Below are 14,873 nucleotides of genomic sequence, written 5' to 3'. Positions count from 1 at the left end.
TTTTAGTAAAACAATTCCCCCTTATTTATTTTGCCCTATCTGTTCAGGCCCTTGTTTCCATGAGGCATTATCTATAGGGTCTTATATTAACCACGTGGAATTTTCACTACCACCATGTGGATGTTTTGCTCGGGCAATTGCTACGTTCTATTCTTACTCACCTCTTACCCCACTGCGCAGTTTTCTTGACCAATTCTCCACATTTCCTTCATCCCTTTTTGACTCTGATCTCCTGTATCTGCAGTCCTCACTTTCTCCCAATTCAGTGTGTAGACCAGCAGGGGGTGGGAAGAAACAGCAAGCCTGAAGAAGGCTTACACCCAAAATGTTAACTTCTCCACCTCCTGATGCTGTCTGGCTTGCTGTGTTTTACTTTGGATTACAGCATCTGCGACTTGTTTCTCTGGATAATTTAGTGAAACAGGTTAGTTTATTTTAGTCTGACAACTCGGTGAAGCTGGCGAGTTCGTGAGATGAGGTGGCGATAGCTAGGTTGTTGGTTATCAAGGTTGCGAGAAGAAAGCGGGGGAGTGGGGCTGGGAAACGTCTCAGGCACGGCTGGCTGAGCAGACTGGATGGGCTGAACGGCCTCATCCCCGCTTCCCCTGAACCGCACGTGCAGGATGAAGCCGTTGGTTGACGTCACTGGAAGAGGACGGCGCGCGGGGGCGGGAGCTGTCTCGAGCTGCGGCTCCTTAAAGCGGAGCGGCTTCGGGGAGACTTTCAGGAGGAGGGGCCGGGGGAGGGGGGTTCGGGCTTTAAGGAGGTTATTGTTGTCGCTGTAAACTGCTGCTTTAGTCTGGGTTTACACTTTCCCAGGTTATCCGCCAGCATGTTCAGCTGGCTGGGGGCGCATGACCGCGGCAAGAAGGATCCCGAGGTATTTCAGACGGTGACGGACGGCCTGAAGAAGCTCTACAAAAGCAAACTGCTTCCCCTGGAGGAACATTACCGCTTCCACGAGTTCCACTCGCCCGCCCTGGACAATGCGGATTTCGACAACAAGCCCATGCTGCTGCTGGTCGGTCAGTACTCCACCGGCAAGACCACCTTCATCAGGTGAGCACACACCAGCCGGACCCTCACTCACTCACTGTGCCCCCCTGGGTGAGAGGGAGAGGGTATTGCACAGGGAAATCAGGCTGCACTGACCCTCACTCACTCACTGTACCCCACACTCCTGCTGCCATGAGTGAAATCTGAAATCTGTCTCCAGGATGGAAATGTTGCTGTTTGGAGAAACCAGATTCCCCCTGTGTTCATCTTGGCCAGGGTAGAGGACTCACTGAAGAGAGAAATGGCTTTTTGCATCTGACTTTTATCTGTATTTAATATACACAGGGAATAGAATCAGACAGCAAGAATGCAGACGTTTTGGTCAAACTCCTCTGTGTTGACCAGGCATCCCAATCTGATCCCATTTGGCCTATATCCCTCTTGAGCCCTTCTTATTTCTGTTTCAGCTTGGCTTGTTAGTTCTGTCTACCTGACCTCTGGGGAATTTATAATTTCTGTTCTTCCTTCTCTACAGGGTTATTTGCCCTTCTGATCCTCCTGTCATGTTTATCTGCTCTCCAGTGTTGGATACTGTAGGGGGTGGGTCCTTGGGATGGTAGCATTTAGCCAGTTTCTGGTATGGTGACTGGTTCTAATGTAATCAGGCAGACAACTAATAATGAGAAAAGCTCATACTGTATGGGAGTAAGTCAAATAGTCAAGGTAGACAAGAGCTTGGCAGAGCATGAGGTGGGACTGATAAATTAGCATTGCATTTCAAGGCAAGAAGCCTGACAAACCAGATGAACTTGGGGCAGAGCTGGGGACGTGAGACTGAGATATCATAGCTATTATAGAAACGTGGGTCAGGGATGGGCAGGACTTGTAGTTTTAATGTTGAGGTATTAATGCTATGGGAGAGAAACAAAGGGGGTCAAGAGAAGAGGGCATGTGGAGTGTTTCTTTTTGTTTGGGTCAGGATAGTACTATCCCTGTACTTAGGGAAATATTCCTGAATGATTTATCAGTGAAAGCATAGGTAGAAGGGTAGAACTGAGAAATAAAGGGACAATCACCTTGTTAGGATTGTATTATAGTGCCCCTCCCCCTGCCCCCCAATAATCAGTAGGAAATTGAAATGCAAATACGTAAAAGTATCCCTAGAATAATAGGGTTGTAATGGTGGGGGATTTTGACTTTTTCCAATCCTAGACTCGGTGTTAAGGGCTTGAATGGAGAGGCATTTTAAGGAAGTTCTCTTGTATGCACTTGATCAGTATGTAAATGTGAAGGGCTTTTGCCCGAAACGTCGATTTTGAAGCTCCTTGGATGCTGCCTGAACTGCTGTGCTCTTCCAGCACCACTAATCCAGAATCTGGTTTCCAGCATCTGCAGTCATTGTTTTTACCTCAGTATGTAAATGTTCTTACTTGAATAGGAGCAATAATCCCTTCAGTTGGGGAATGAGGCAGGGCAAATGACTGAGGTATCAGTGGGGGAGCGCATGGGGCAACTTATCATAATTCTAATAAAACTCCTATGGAAAAGGAGAAAGTGAGGTCTGCAGATGCTGGAGATCAGAGCTGGAAATGTGTTGCTGGAAAAACGCAGCAGGTCAGTTAGCATCCAGGGAACAGGAGAATCGACGTTTCGGGCATAAGCCCTTCTTCAGGAATGAGGAAAGTTTGTCCAGCAGGCTAAGATAAAAGGTAGGGAGGAGGGACTTGGGGGAGGGGCGTCGGAAATGTGATAGGTGGAAAGAGGTCAAGGTGAGGGTGATAGGTAAGACTGGGTTGGGGGCAGAGAGGTCGGGAAGAAGATTGCAGGTTAGGAAGGTGGTGCTGAATTTGATGGATTTGACTGAGACAGGGTGGGGGGAGGGGAAATGAGGAAACTGGTGAAATCCGAGTTCATCCCTTGTGGTTGGAGGGTTCCTAGGTGGAAGATGAGGCGTTCTTCCTCCAACCGTTGTTTTGTTGTGGTCTGACGATGGAGTCCAAGGACCTGCATATCCTTGGTGGAGTGGGAGGGGGAATTGAAATGTTGAGCCACCGGGTGGTTGGGTTGGTTGGTCCTGGTGTCCCAGAGGTGTTCTTCTTCAAGGACCGCAATTCCCCCCCCCCCCCCCCCCGACGTGGTCGACGATGCCCTCCACCGCATCTCTTCCACTTCCCGCTCCTCTGCCCTTGAACCCCGCCCCTCCAACCGCCACCAGGACAGAACCCCACTGGTCCTCACCTACCACCCCACCAATCTCCATGTACAGCGCATCATCCGCCGTCATTTCCGCCACCTCCAAACGGACCCCACCACCAAGGATATATTTCCCTCCCCTCCCCTATCAGCATTCCGTAAAGACCACTCCCTCCGTGACTCCCTCGTCAGATCCACACCCCCACCAACCCAACCTCCACTCCCGGTACCTTCCCCTGCAACCGCAGGAGGTGCAAGACTTGCACCCATACCTACCTCCCTCCAAGGCCTGAAAGGAAACTTCCATATCCGCCACAGATTCACCTGCACCTCCACACACACATTATCTATTGCATCCTCTGCACCCGATGTGGCCTCCTCTATATTGGGGAGACAGGCCGGCTACTTGCGGAGCGTTTCAGAGAACACCTCTGGGACACCCGGACCAACCAACCCAACCACCCGGTGGCTCAACATTTCAATTCCCCCTCCCACTCCACCAAGGATATGCAGGTCCTTGGACTCCTCCATCGTCAGACCACAACAAAACGACGGTTGGAGGAAGAACGCCTCATCTTCCGCCTAGGAACCCTCCAACCACAAGGGATGAACTCGGATTTCACCAGTTTCCTCATTTCCCAGATTTGAACCAGCATTTTGTTTGGAATAAATATATAAAAAATGCCATTTACTCTACCCACCTTGTTTCCTGCATCAAAGCACTGTTTCACATTTCCTTGACTCTCAAATTCAAAATAAAGATCCCAAGAGTTTGGGGTGGATGTGAAGGGATAGGAGAACTTGAGCTGGTTTAGGCTGCCGCAAACTGGTTGCCCTGTTGCTGTTCTCTACACTAACTTTAAAATTCAGGTGGTGAGTCCCACTGTCATGTCAACAAGTGACTGGGACAGATGAGCCAAAGAGGAATTCAACAAAAGCTGTAACGCAATGAACCCCAGTTTGCGCAAATCCTCTTGCAGCCTGCCAATGGAACCTGACCAAGTTTACTGACAAGAAACTGGTGTTTACTTGATTAAGACTAAACTAAAACAAATATATTAATCAAAGTGTATTCAGTCTGCAGTATTACATTGCTCTAGTCATTTGTAGTCAATGTAATACATTTAGTCACCATGTGATTGACTCCGCTCATTCACCAAGATACATTGTTGGACTTAGTCCTTGGAAATGAGTTGGGCCAATTTGGATGAAGTGGTAGTGGGAGACAGGAGACAATGATCATTGGAGCTGGTGCTACAAGATGGTGTTGGAGAATGACATGCAGCAATCCAGGGTGAGAAAAACATTTGACAAGAAAGCTGGCCCGATTGACTGGAACAAAGAGGATGGCAGGAAAACCAGGAACTGAAATGGGCTACCTTCCAAAAAGAGATGGTTGAGGTCCAGTTAAAGTATGTTCCCTCCAAACAGGAGAAGGTAGGACAAAAATAGAGTCCCTCAATCAGAAAGGAGGTAGAAAGCAACACGGGCAAGAAAAGTGCTTCTAAATAAGGTGTATGGCAGAAAATACAGTTAAGAAGCTGTTGGCATATTAAAGGTTCAGAGGAGAGGCAAAAAAAGCATATTATGACAAAAACTAGCAGCTAGCCAAGAGGAATCCCACTCTTCAATAGAGAGATGAGATCAAGAAAGAATAGAACTGATTAGAGACCAGAAAGAGGATTTACAAGGAGGGAGGTGGTATGGCTGAGGTGTGAAATGAACTCTTGGCATCTATCTTTAACAGAAGAGGAGGATGTTGCCCAGGCCATGGTGACAGAGGAGGGAACATGGTCACAAGAGGGTTCAAATAGGGTCCGGAGATACAAGCTGTGGTTAATATCTGGTCCTTTTGATTTAATTTTTTTTCTGAAGCAGTACAAACATGAGAATGCCACTGTACTGGAAAGACTAGGAAAGTAGATTAAACCATTGGGAGGTGCTGCCATATAGAGAATGATGCACCCACCAGAAGGTCCTGGGGCAGCTTCCATTCAGTTAAGTCTATTGAATGGACTCTCCGCTCAAATGATGCTGAGTGTGCTACATTGCACAGGGCGTACAAGAGAGATAAATGTTACTGTAGTCCTCCGTCTGAATATCTTGTTCTGAGCCTTACTGTGATATGCCTGTAGTGCTCATAAAGCTTTTCACTGTACTTTGTACACATGACAATAAATCAATTACCTGGATCCAGCAGTTTTCTAAACCTCCACTAATCTGAGTAACACTGAACTGGATTGAGAAACGACCTTTCTCCTCATCCCCTCTACTATGTCCAGTGTCTCCTTATCAGGAAAAGGGAATATTCTATTGCCCATGTAGAGAGTGGAGTTTTCATCCTGACCCTGTTGTTCCTTACAGCAGTAACCAGTGTTCACCGCTTCCACTCTCTTCCCTCTTTCTGGTTCCGAGGCCACTCCAATTCAAATTTGAGGTGTCTATAGTGTGACTGGGAACTCGTGACGAATTCTAAATGCATGAGGAATGTGTCTGGCACTTTCTGGTTCCACTTATAAGATCCTTCCCCCTCCAGACTCCATTCCACACCCGTCTTCTTCCTCTCACTTACCCCTCCTGTTCCTGAGCCTCCAAGCAAGCTCCCACTTTCCTGCCTCCTTTCGTTGTGCTGCAGAGTTCAACAAGTGCAACCTCTGACCTCAGACACAAGAGCACAAAGGTGACTGTTGTTTGTCACTTTTAAATAAACATCAGATGCCTCGTGATTCTCATATGTACCTAACTTTCAGATGAAGGTGTAACATCATTATAAAAGGGGCTCACGATAATGAGTAATGATGGGATACAAATCAGTTTCCTGCTCACAAACTAATCTGACACAAACACAACATTGAGTGAATCGCAGAACAAGAATTCATCTTGGAATGGAGAATTTTTAGTACCTATCTCATTACATCAGCCTGTGGCCATATTTCCCACTCCTTCAGAACTCATGAAATTTCCTTGAGTGTGCCTGTGATCAGGTTCACCCAGTAAATGTCTTGTTCTTCCTGCAGCTCCCAGTGTATATTTGAATGTTAACTGATCCATGATAAATCCATTATAGAGAACCGGCGACAAAACAAATAACATACAGGAGTTCTTCCAGATGCTGTGATGAAAGACTCAATTTTTACAAATGGTGAACACTGTTTAAACACTTTCCAGTAATTAAATAATTCAGTGTGGGACTCGCTCAGAATGAGTGTGTTAGAGAATGATTTGAAATCTAACCACTGCATGATTTCACATGTAACAACTTCAGTACTTTGTAATCAGGATATGTTGCAGACCGCAATGAGCTCATGTACAGAGTGGTCATTCTGGAATTATATCTGGCACCAGATCCTCCTTAATCCCCATGTGGGAATAAATCATTTTTAACAATTACAACAGAGAAATTTTGCTGTAGTGATTAATCTTTGTTTCCCAATGAAAGACATGGCACCCATGGACAATTGACTTTCACCCCTGTAAGTACTGTGTATGAAGACTTTAAGCTCATGTCACAAAAATGTCCAGAAATTGGTCTGAAATGAATCTGAAACTCTATCCAATAATTTGGATTTGAAGAGGAATCCTCATTACAAAGACTATTAAAATGAACAAGCAGTCAGGACTGCTCTGTCAGGGCCAGACCAACCAGAGCTGGAACCAAATTCTGGTTAATGTGTGGCTGGAAAACCACATAGTTCTTCCATATTGGGTTGAGGGAATGGAGAGGAACATGGCAGATGGAACAGGATTTTGGGAAATGTGATGGGAGCAAAATATGGACCAAATAAACAAGTGGAATGTTTTGAATTGGTGAGTGACTGGAAAATGTTGGTGTTCAGAACGGCGTGAATGTCCTTTTTGTGAACCGTGGAAAGTTAATGGATAGGTTCAGCAAGCTGTTAGAGAAACAAATTGTCTTGTATCCTTTTGTTACGACGAGAGTGGAGAGAAAAGAAAGTTTGCATCAATTGTAGTGGGGGTGGGCTCCAGGGGAGTGAGGGGGTTATAGTGCCTGGGATTGAAGGGTATATTGTCAGGTAAGTGAGAAAAAGCTTGGGCTCCATCAAGGGACCAGTTTGTAGTTAGGGAAGTGTTGGTTCAGCTGGGTCAAATTTGGAGGGGAGTGGGACTGATGGATCTGGTGGGGTCGAGAGGAAGGTGGTGATGTGTTGAAGAGGCAGTGTCAGGTTCAGAGGTTCAAGGAATGGGGTGTGGTGCTACCAGGTCTGGAAGGAGAAGTCGGTTCTACCTGGGTCACTTTGGGTGGGGCTTCACATTATTGAGGCGGGGGGGGGGAGCTGTGTATTGTGTGCTGATGGAGAAATGCAGGCGGTTGTCAATTCTAATCCTGTTGGCAGGATTAGGGGGTGTCTGTTCAGGGGCAGCTTTTGGTTGTAATCGAGTTGGGTCGAATAAGGTTTAAATCCTAGGCAAATGGAAGGGTTGTTCTTTTGCTGGTGATGGAGTGGCGGGAAGTATCAATTCCAATGGGACTGTGGTAGTGAAGGGGAGTAGTGGGTCAGTAATGAGGTATTGGCAGACTCCTGGGATTGGTGGGGAGTTGAAAGCATTTTGGGTCCAGCTGGGTCAGTTTGTCCAGTCTGCCTGGGTCATGTCGGGGATGTTATCGGATTGAGGGGAACAGCGGAAGTTGTTAGTGACAATGACTGGTTCACAAATGGTATTTTGAGGCCAACTTTGATGTTACTCAGGCCGAAAAAATTTGAATGAAGAGTAAATGCTTGGTTAGGGATATCGTGACTGACTGTCAGTAGATGGCAGTATTTATAAACAGAATTGAAAATTTGTTGCTGGAAAAGCGCAGCAGGTCAGGCAGCATCCAAGGAGCAGGAGAATCGACGTTTCGGGCATGAGCCCTTCTTCAGGAATGAGGAAAGTGTGTCCAGCAGGCTAAGATAAAAGGTAGGGAGGAGGGACTTGGGGGAGGGGCATTGGAAATGTGATGGGTGGAAGGAGGTTAAGGTGAGGGTGATAGGCCGGAGTGGAGGTGGGGGCGGAGAGGTCAGGAAGAAGATTGCAGGTTAGGAAGGTGGTGCTGAGTTTGAGGGTTGGGACTGAGACAAGGTGGGGGGAGGGGAAATGAGGAAACTGGAGAAATCTGAGTTCATCCCTTGTGGTTGGAGGGTTCCTAGGCAGAAGATGAGGCGCTCTTCCTCCAGCCGTCGTGTTGCTATGGTCTGGCGATGGAGGAGTCCAAGGACCTGCATGTCCTTGGTGGAGTGGGAGGGGGAGTTGAAGTGTTGAGCCACGGGGTGGTTGGGTTGGTTGGTCCGGGTGTCCCAGAGGCGTTCTCTGAAACGTTCTGCAAGTAGGCGGCCTGTCTCCCCAATATAGACGAGGCCACATCGGGTGCAGTGGATGCAGTTAATGATGTGTGTGGAGGTACAGGTGAATTTGTGGCAGATATGGAAGGATCCCTTGGGGCCTTGGAGCGAAGGAAGGGGGGAGGTGTGGGTGCAAGTTTTGCATTTCTTGCGGTTGCAGGGGAAGAGGTTGGGTTGATGGGGGGTGTGGACCTGACGAGAGAGTCACGGGAGTGGTCTTTTCGGAACGCTGATAGGGGATGGGAGGGAAATATATCCGTGGTGGTGGGGTCCGTTTGGAGGTGGCATAAATGATGGCGGATGATACCATGTATATGGTGGTTGGTGGGATGGTAGTTGAGGACCAGGAGGACTAGTTCCAATACCGTACAACCCAGATGGGCTCCTTCATCAAAGACCGCAATTTCCCCTCAGACATGATCGGCGATGCTCTCCACCGCATTTCCTCCACTTCCCATTCCTCCGCCCTTGAGTCCCGCCCCTCCAATCGCCACCAGGACAGAACCCCACTGGTCCTCAACTACCACCCCACCAACCTCCATATACATGGTATCCGTCGTCATTTCCGCCACCTCCAAACGGACCCCACCACCAGGGATATATTTCCCTCCCCTCCCCTATCAGCGTTCCGAAAAGACCACTCCCTCCGTGACTCCCTCGTCAGGTCCACACCCCCCATCAACCCAACCTCCACTCCCGGCACCTTCCCCTGCAACCGCAAGAAACCTTTTATCTTAGCCTGCTGGGCACACTTTCCTCATTCCTGAAGAAGGGCTCATGCCCGAAACGTCAATTCTCCTGCTCCTTGGATACTGCCTGACCTGCGCTTTTCCAGCAACACATTTTTAGCTCTGATCTCCAGCATCTGCTGTCCTCACTTTGTCCTTTATAAACAGGATCCCAGGATTCTGAGATGGGCCATTGGAGGAATTGGTCAAATTCCCAATATGGGCACATGTATATAGAACATTACAGCACAGTACAGGCCCTTCGGCCCTCGATGTTGCGCCGATCTGTCATACAAATCTGAAGCCCATCTAACCTACACTATTCCATATACGTCCATATGCTTGTCCAATGATGACTTAAATGTACTTAAAGTTGGCGATTCTACTAGCGTTGCAGGCAAAGCATTCCGTACCCTTACTACTCTCCGAGTAAAGAAACTACCTCTGACATCTGTACTGTATCTATCACTCCTCAATTTAAAGCTATGCCCCCTCGTGCTCACCATCACCATTCTTGGAAAAAGGCTCTCCCTGTCCACCCTATCTAACCCTCTGATTATCTTATATGTCTCTATTAAGTCGCCTTTCAACCCTCTTCTCTCTAACGAAAACAGCCTCAAGTCCCTCAGCCTTTCCTCATAAGGCCTTCCCTTCATACCAAGCAACATCCTAGTAAATCTCCTCTAATCTGTCTAACGAACAGTTATTCTATTCACTAGTAGGCAGGTATAATGGTATACCTTTCTGTAGGTAAGGAGACCAGAATTATACAATGTGCAGTTTGGGCAAGACCGAACAATTTCAGAATTAAGCACATCTCACTGTTCAATATGTACAAAAAAGCTTTCAGAAAAAGTTCATTCCAATTTCTGTGTAAAACATGTTTGTATTAATCCACCTTTTTATTTTATTCTATTTGATGAAAAAGATTTTTCAAGGTTTCTGACGTCTTGTTCAAACTCCTTCAGGAAATCAATACTAGTTCTTCATATTCTTTCCATTCAAATTAACTGTGAGAAGTCCTGCAATGGAATTAAGAATATATACATTTAATTCTAATTTCTTGTGACAAAACCTGTCTGGATCTGAGTAGATTAACAGGGCAATAAGAACACGAGTCAGTCTTCCAGTCTTTTGAGAACCCTCCATCATGCAGTTCAATTGTGATTACAGAAACAGAATCAATAGGCGATCAGAATGGACAGTCCTGTGGCTGATAAGGGGATGTATTTTTGTGAGGTGTTGCAATAAATGGATTGTCACTTCAGAAAATTGAACAAGGAAATTTTGGGTGTGCCAATATTTGAAGGAAGCATTACTTGAGATAGTAACTAGCAAAGCAAATGGAATATTGAGTTTATACTGAGAGGATGGAATACAGAATGAGGGAGGTTTTGCTGAACCACAGTGGAAGTCTGGAATTGCCCCAACTTGAGCATTGAGTCCATTGATCGGCATTTTAGGAAATATGTGAGTGTCCTTGAGGTTGCAAAGAGGTTTTATGAAAATGGTTTCACAAAGGAGGACTAAGCAACTGATAAGGAACAAGGAAATTGAATATGAATGAAATCTGTTTTTTAAAAAAAATGGACTACAAAAACCCATCTACTTTACTCTGCCATTCAATGAGGTCACGGCTGATCAAATAATAAGACCGTAAGACATTGGAGCACAAATTAGACGACTCAGCCATCAAGTCTGCTCCACCATTCAATCATGGTTGATCAGTTTCTCAACCCCATTCTCCTGCTTTCTCCCCATAATCCTTGATACTCAAGAACCTAATAAGACCATAAGACATAATGCTCAATTCCACTTTTCTGTCTTTTTCCCGATAAGCCTAAATTCGGTTGCTGTTTAAAAATCTGTCTATCATAGACTTGAATGAACTTAATGACCCAGCCTCTGCAGTCATTCTTTCCCTCTGAGAGAAATAGTTCTTGCTCCTCTCCAGGTTAAAATATAACAGCTAACTAATTGCTTGTTGACCCCGAAAGCAATGACCCATCATGGGCTTTCCACTGGAAATAATTTTCATTTGTGCACATTACTCCCGTTGTAATGAAGGAGCACTCTCTACCAACTTTCCGACTGGAAAAGATGCACAAGAGATCAGGTAAGGTTAGCAGTTTTCTTTCTTAACTACATTCGTGAACCAATAGTTTTTTTCCTGACAATCGGCAATGATATCATCATTGTGATGATTAGACTTCAAATACTTATTGAACTCAAATTCCACCATTTCCTGTGGCAGGTTTGGAATCCGGATCCCCAGAATGTTAACTGGGTTTTTTTTTTGGGTTAATGGACATCACTGAAGGCAGACAAATGCCAGAAATGTTTCAGACTACAGATAACCGGTATTAATCAAGAAACTCTGAATGTTCTGGGGACCTGGGTTCAAACCCTGCCAAGGCAGATGGTAGAATTTGAATTCTGTCTATTTTTGTGGAGTTAGAAATGTACTGATGACCATGAAACCATTGTCGATTGTCAAAAAAACCCATCTGGTTCATTAATGTCCTTCAGAGAAGACAATCTGCCATCCTCACCTCACGTGACTTTCAACCCACAGCAATGTCGTTGACTTGTGCTGCTATCTGAATTGGCCAATCAAGCCATTAAGTTGGATCAATTGCTACAAACTCTGAAGGAAATGTAACTGGACTGACAACCTGGCATTGACCTAGGCATCTGAAATGACTGGCAGAAACTGGCCTGTTGACTCTGCAAAGTCTTCCTCGCTAACATCTAGAACATAGAACATAGAAGAATACAGCGCAGTACAGGCCCTTGGGCCCTCGATGTTGCGCCGATCCAAGCCCACCTAAACTACACTAACCCACTATCCTCCATATACCTATCCAATGCCCTCTTAAATGCCCATAAAGAGGGAGAGTCCACCACTGTTACTGGCAGGGCATTCCATGAACTAACGACTCGCTGAGTGAAGAACCTACCCCTAACATCAGTCCTATATCTACCCCCCCTTAATTTAAAGCTATGCCCCCTTGTAATACCCGACTCAATACGCGGGAAAAGGTTCATACTGTCGACCCTATCTAACCCCCTAATCATCTTGTACACCTCAATCAAGTCATCTGGAGGTTAGGGCCCAAATTCGGAGCTGTCTCTCAGACTAGTCAAGCAAAAGCTAACATGGTCATTGTCTGTGAGGTATGATTCAGTGACAATGTACTAGACACCATCATGATCCCTAGATATGTCCTGTAACAAACCCCGCAGAGGGGCTTGCCCTGGAAGTCTGAAAGATTGACTCAGTACCCAATGAAGTCTCATGACTTCAGGTTAAACATGGGCAAAGAAACCTCTTGCTAATTATCATGTACTGTCTTCTCTCGGCTAATGAATCGATAGTTCTCCACGATGAACAATTCTTGGAGGAAGCAGTTAGAATTACAAAGGCACAATCTTACTCTGGGTGGGAAATTTCAATGTCCATCCAAGAGTGGCTCAGCAGCAGCACTACTGATTGTGCTGGTCAGATCCTGAAGGATGTAGTTGCAAGATTGGGTCTACAGCAGATGGTGAGGGAACCAACAAGAGCAAGAAACAGACCTCATTCTGACCAATCTGCCAGTCACACCTCTCCATGGCAATTGGCAAGAGTGACCACTGCACAGCCCTTGTGGAGACAAAATCCCACCTTCACATTGAGAATAGCTTCTACAATGCTGTGTGGCACTTAACACAATGCTAAATGGCAAATCCACCAACTCAAGACTCTGCATCCATGAGGTGCTATGTGCCATCAACAGCAGAATTGTACTCCCGGAACAATTTGCGATCTCATCGCCCAGTATATTCCCCACTCAACCATTACCGTCAAGCCAGGAGATCAACTTTGGTTGAACCTGAGCTATAGATCAGGTGATGGAATAGGTAGTGAACAGGCAGATATGGCATGGGGGAAGTCTGAGAGGAGAGCTTGGCACTTGATAGGGCAAAGCCCTGTAATATTGTGGCTATTATGGAGACTTGGATATCATAGGGGCAGGAATGGTTGTTAGATGTTCCAGGGTTTAGATAATTTCAAAAGGAATGGGGGTGAGATAAAAGAGGTGGAGGAGTGGCTTGGCTAATCAGCAACAGTATCACAGTTGCAGAAAGGGAGATCACGTAGGAGGGTTTGTCTATAAAGTCAGTGTGGGTGGAAGTCCGAAACAAGATAGGAGCAGCCACTTTATTTGGGAGCTTTCTACAGGACCCCCAATACCAACAGAGAAGAGCAGATGGGAGGCAGATTTTGGAAATGTGCAGAACTAACATGGGTGACTTTAACTTCCCAATATTGATTGGAACCTGCTTAGTTCAAATAGTTTGGATGGAGCAGTTTTTGTCAGGTGTCCAGGAAGGGTTCCTGATGTAATAGGCCGACTAGAGGGGAGGCCATATTGGATTTGGTGCCAGGTGTCAGCTCTCTGTGGGAAAGCATTTTAGTGATAGTGATCACATCTCTATGACCTTTACTATACTCTTGGAGAGGGTTAGGAGCAGACTGTGTGGGAAAGTATTTAATTGAGGGGAGGGGTAATTTACAATGATATTAGTCAGGAACTGGGGTGCCAAAATTGAGAACAGATGTTCTCTGGGAAATGCGCAACAGAAATATGGAGGTTGTTTAGGAAGCACCTACTGATAGTGCTGGGTAGGTTTATCTCACTGAGGCGAGGAAAAGATGGGAGGTTGAAAGAACCTTGGGTGACAAGGGATGAGGGGCATCTAGTCAAGAGGAAGAAGGGTGCTTACTTAAGATTGAGGGGGCAAGGATCATTCAGGACTTTGAGGTTTACAAGGGAGTGAGGAAGGAACTGAGGAATGGACTCCGGAGAGCTAAAAGGGGGCATGATAAAGCTTTAGTGGGTAGGATTAAGGGAAGCCCTAAGGTGTTCTATGCTTATGTAAGGAACAAGAGGATGGCCAGAGTGAGGTTAGGACTGATCAGGGATAGTGGAGGGAACTTGTGCCTGGAGTTGGAGGAGGTAAGGGACGTTCTTACTGAATACTTTGTTTCAGTATTCACTACTGAAAGGGACCTTGACATTTCTGAGGACAGCGTGAAACAGACTGATATGCTAGAACAAGTTGATGTTAGGAAAGAGGATGTGTTGAAAATTTTGAAGAACATAAGGATGGTTTGTACCCTGGGCCAGACAGGATATACCATAGGTTACTACAGGAATCGAGGGAATAGTTTGCTGCACCATTGGCAATGATCTTTGCATCCTCACTGTCGACTGGAGTAGTACCAGATGATTGTAGGTTCAATAATGTAATTCCCTTGTTCAAGAAAAGGAATTAGGATAATCCTGGAAATTACAGACCAGTCAGTAGTTGGCAAAGTTTTTTGAGAGGGTTCTGAGACACAGGATTTATGATCTCTAATCAAACTATGGTTTTCCAAGTAATCAGCATGGCTTTGTGAGGGGCAGATCATGCCTGACAAACCTTATTGAATTCTTTTGAAGATGTGACAAAACGTGTTGATGAAGGTAGAGCAGTGGATGTGGTGTACATGGATTTTAGCATGGTAGGCTCATTCAGAAAGTAAGGAGGGATGGTATATAGGGAAACTTGTCTGTCTGGTTACAGA

General features: G+C 45.9%; 1 protein-coding gene across 1 annotated transcript in view; it reads left to right on the top strand.

The window, feature by feature from the left end:
• Positions 1 to 795: 795 nt before the first annotated feature.
• The window catches only part of LOC148151328 (EH domain-containing protein 3-like), an 83,598-nt gene continuing 69,520 nt past the window's right edge, over positions 796 to 14,873 (top strand). The window contains exon 1 of the mRNA XM_087983313.1: positions 796 to 1,059. Within this exon, the coding sequence (XP_087839439.1) occupies positions 833 to 1,059 (227 nt within the window). The 5' untranslated portion in view covers positions 796 to 832. The remainder of the gene's footprint in view (positions 1,060 to 14,873) is intronic.

The sequence above is a fragment of the Chiloscyllium plagiosum genome, unplaced genomic scaffold, assembly GCF_037043375.1.
Source record: "Chiloscyllium plagiosum isolate Xiang-an unplaced genomic scaffold, Cpla_swu_hap1 HiC_scaffold_3, whole genome shotgun sequence".
Lineage (NCBI taxonomy): Eukaryota > Metazoa > Chordata > Chondrichthyes > Orectolobiformes > Hemiscylliidae > Chiloscyllium > Chiloscyllium plagiosum.
This window is presented reverse-complemented; position numbering and strand designations above follow the sequence as displayed.